At 47.5% G+C, this 4,318-nt stretch overlaps 1 protein-coding gene across 1 annotated transcript in view; it reads right to left on the bottom strand.

Moving 5' to 3' along the window:
• Nucleotides 1-99, bottom strand: part of arl15a (ADP-ribosylation factor-like 15a) — a 189,290-nt gene extending 189,191 nt beyond the window's left edge. Inside the window, exon 1 of the mRNA XM_045695258.1 lies at nt 1-99. This exon is cut by the window's left edge and continues 186 nt beyond it. Coding sequence (XP_045551214.1) covers nt 1-99 — 99 coding nt within the window.
• Nucleotides 100-4,318: the final 4,219 nt, after the last annotated feature.

The following is a 4,318-nucleotide window of genomic DNA, read 5'->3' as shown; positions in this document are numbered from 1 at the left end:
GGTGTTAAGTCCTGAAGATTCTCCATTGAGCATGGTGTTAAGTCCTGAAGATTCTCCATTGAGCATGGTGTTAAGTCCTGAAGACTCTCCATTGAGCATGGTGTTAAGTCCTGGACTACCAGCCTATAGTGTAGCTAGAGTATACCCCAGCAGCTGAGGTATGGCTGAGGCCCAACCCCCACCAGATATAGTGACCTAGCTGCTGTCCTGCCTTGTGGGACACTAGTCAGTAGAGGCCCCTGTCCTGCCTTGTGGGACACTAGTCAGTAGAGGCCCCTGTCCTGCCTTGTGGGACACTAGTCAGTAGAGGCCCCTGTCCTGGCCTGTGTTCTGCCCAGACCTTTTCCTCTCCAGGCCCAGAGAGAGCAAACCAGACCAGGGCCTGACCAGGACCTAACCAGGAGAGACCAGTCCAGGGCCTAACCAGGAGACACCAGACCAGTGCCCAAACAGAAGATACCAGACCAGTGCCTAACCAGAAGATACCAGACCAGGGCCTAACCAGGAGAGACCAGACCAGGGCCTAACCAGGAGACATCACACCAGGGCATAACCATGAGAGCAGCCATGCTGCTAACCACCAGGCCTCATTACACTCTTAGAAAAAAGGGTTCCAACTGGGTTCTTCATCTGTCCCCAGAAGATAACGTTTTTTTTGGGTCACAGTAGAACCCTTTTGGGTTCCATGTGGAAAGGATTCTACATGGATTCAACAAGGTTCTACCTGGAACCAAAATGGTTCTACCTGGACCTCAAAAACAGTTCTTAAAAGGGTTATCCTATGGGGACAGCCGAAGAACCCTTTTAGGTTCTAGATAGCAACTGTTTTTCTAAGAGTGTACTCAGGCTGGGGTGAAGTGGAGCCTGATAGGGCGGGCCCCGTTCACAAAGGGAATCTTCTCCAGTCTGTGTGTGTCGATGAGAGAGAGTTCACCCGAGGAGAACCGGTGACAGATCCAAGAGCGACAGAGCTTCCAGCCAGCACCACCACGGGCGGCTCCTTGTCACTCCTCTTCACACTGCCGGGGGCCCCAGAGGGGTGCGAGGGGGGGTTGCAGTCTGGTTTGTTGTGCTTCTTTAATGGCCTTAATCTGGATGTCCCAAATGACCACGCTGCGAAGAGTTCAAGTGTAGGTAGCGGGACACATAGAACCTCTAAACAACTTTACCAAACAACACCACCTACAGCAAAACAACCCAGAATATCACAGTCACGAACTGATCAAATAAACAACCCAGAATATCACAGTCACGAACTGATCAAATAAACTGATCAGAGGACGACGGTGTTGTTCTGCATTGACTGTAACTTGCTCTGGATAAGAGCTAAAAGAGCAACATGTAAATGTGTTTATTATTAGTTGTATATTGCATAACAGTACAAGAGCCTTTGTGTCAATGGAGAAGAGTTTGGGAAGGTCAGGGAAGCCGACAGAATCAATATGATGGGAGCATCAGGCAGGTCCTACAGACAGGATAGATATGATGGGAGCATCAGACAGGTCCAACAGACAGGATAGATATGATGGGAGAATCAGGCAGGTCCTACAGACAGGATCGATATGATGGGAGCATCAGGCAGGACCTACAGACAGGATAGATATGATGGGAGCATCAGGCAGGTCCTACAGACAGGATATATATGATGGGAGCATCAGGCAGGTCCTACAGACAGGATCGATATGATGGGAGCATCAGGCAGGACCTACAGACAGGATAGGTATGATGGGAGCATCAGGCAGGTCCAACAGACAGGATAAATATGATGGGAGCATCAGGCAGGTCCTACAGACAGGATAGATATGATGGGAGCATCAGGCAGGTCCTACAGACAGGGTTGATATGATGGGAGCATCAGGCAGGTCCTACAGACAGGATAGATATGATGGGAGCATCAGGCAGGTCCTACAGACAGGATAAATATGATGGGAGCATCAGGCAGGTCCTACAGACAGGATAGATATGATGGGAGCATCAGGCAGGTCCTACAGACACGATAGATATGATGGGAGCATCAGGCAGGTCCTACAGACAGGATATATATGATGGGAGCATCAGGCAGGTCTTTTATAATGGGAAAGGTACATCAAGTAGAGGGGGAGGAAGAGGAGGGGAGGGGGACAAGGAGGCCAGGCGAGGCCACCCAGGAGAATGTTTTCTTGTTTCTGTGTTCTCTTCTCTTCATCCCCCTGCAGACAAGAAGGGAGGCCCGCCAGCTGCTTTCACATACAGAGGGCACCTTGCTCCACGGGAGATAGAGAGGGATATAGGGGTAGATAGGGGGCCGGAGGAGGAGAGGAGCGAGGGAGGGAGGGAGGGAGGGAGGATGGAGGAGGGAGGAGAGAGAGCATTCAGGCGGGCGCCATCAAGGAATATAAATCTTGTAATTGCTGAAGGGTGATTAGCTCGGCGGTATTAGCATACGCGCCCCCAAAAAAACGTTGGTTTCCTGCCACACAATGTTGGGGCCAAAAGATGTTTTTCTGTTCCGGTATAGAGGATCAAAGCCAGAGGGGCCCCCTTTTGAAGGCCCTGAAGCAAATGTGCGAGGACCCAGGGGATGCTGGGGGGGGCGACAGGGGCGCCCCATCCCAGACACATAAAAGGGGGGAGCCGTAGTCGCCCCACTCACCCTACTTAACATTAGTCTGGGTACCAGTCTGTTAGATAGCATTCCACTCCTTGGTCTAGTCTGGGTACCAGTCTGTTAGATAACATTCCACTCCTTGGTCTAGTCTGGGTACCAGTCTGTTAGATAACATTCCACTCCTTGGTCTAGTCTGGGTACCAGTCTGTTAGATAACATTCCACTCCTTGGTCTAGTCTGGGTACCAGTCTGTTAGATAGCATTCCACTCCTTGGTCTAGTCTGGGTACCAGTCTGTTAGATAACATTCCACTCCTTGGTCTAGTCTGGGTACCAGACAGCCCCTCCCTAACATTACATACAGCCCCTCCCTAACATTACATACAGCCCCTCCCTAACATTACATACAGCCCCTCCCTAACATTACATACAGCCCCTCCCTAACATTACATACAGCCCCTCCCTAACATTACATACAGCCCCTCCCTAACATTACATACAGCCCCTCCCTAACATTACATGCGACAGCCCCTCCCTAACAAGCATTTCCAGGCCCCATCGAGACGATGACAGGACAGACTGAACAATACATTTTCTTTATACACTGTGTATCGTCCCAGCATTAAATTGACATGGGGGGGGGCAAATGCACTGGAAAAGCCTTTTGCAATGCAAATGGATTTCTCACAGGAAGGATATGGAAAAGCGTTGATACCTTAATAGAGGAGACTATTCCTCACTTCAACAAGGATGAAAACAGCTCTGGGGCAATGCCATGTTAGCCACCAATGATCCCTGCTATCACCTCAAAGTGTGCTTGAATTAAGGGGAGAGAGGGAGAAAGAAGACTCAAAAAGACAGCCAAAAGTTTTGTTGAATTCCCAACATGTTATCACTATGCTTTCAACCATTTAAAAGCACAACCAAATTCCAATGGGAATACAACAACGTCAGATATTTTGTTTAATTTATACAACAGATGAATGTGATATCACCGGTCTTCATCTAATAGCAGAAACCTTAACGACCTGGATTACAGTTCAGATTACATGAAAAGTACATAGTGGAAGTAAGTGATCAATGCTGTTGCAGATTATTATAGCAGATTATAGCAGATTATTATATTGTGAAGTTTTTCCACAGACTTGCATGCTATCTATCTTGGGGAGGCAGGGTAATCTAGTGGTTAGAGCGTTGAACTAGTACCCGAAAGGTTGCAAGATCGAATCCCCGAGTTAACAAGTTAAAAATCTGTCATTTTGCCCCTGAACAAGACAGTTAACCCACTGTTCCTAGGCTGTCAATACAAATAATAATTTGTTCTTAACTGACTTGCCTACTTAAATAAAAGTTTTTAAAAAAAACATCTTCAACATTGGTTCCAGAGTGTTGTTATTATGCATCCTGGATTGTCCCTGGTGTTATTATGTATCCTGGATTGTCCCTGGTGTTATTATGTATCCTGGATTGTCCCTGGTGCTATTATGTATCCTGGATTGTCCATGGTGTTATTATGCATCATGGATTGTCCCTGTTGATATTATGTATCCTGGATTGTCCCTGTTGTTATTATGTATCCTGGATTGTCCTTGGTGTTATTATGCATCCTGATTTGTCCCTGGTAATATTATGTATCCTGGATTGTCCTTGGTAATATTATGTATCCTGGATTTGTCCCTGGTGTTATTATGTATCCTGGATTGTCCCTGGTGTTATTATGTATCCTGGATTG

Source organism: Salmo salar, chromosome ssa15, assembly GCF_905237065.1.
Source record: "Salmo salar chromosome ssa15, Ssal_v3.1, whole genome shotgun sequence".
NCBI lineage: Eukaryota > Metazoa > Chordata > Actinopteri > Salmoniformes > Salmonidae > Salmo > Salmo salar.
This window is presented reverse-complemented; position numbering and strand designations above follow the sequence as displayed.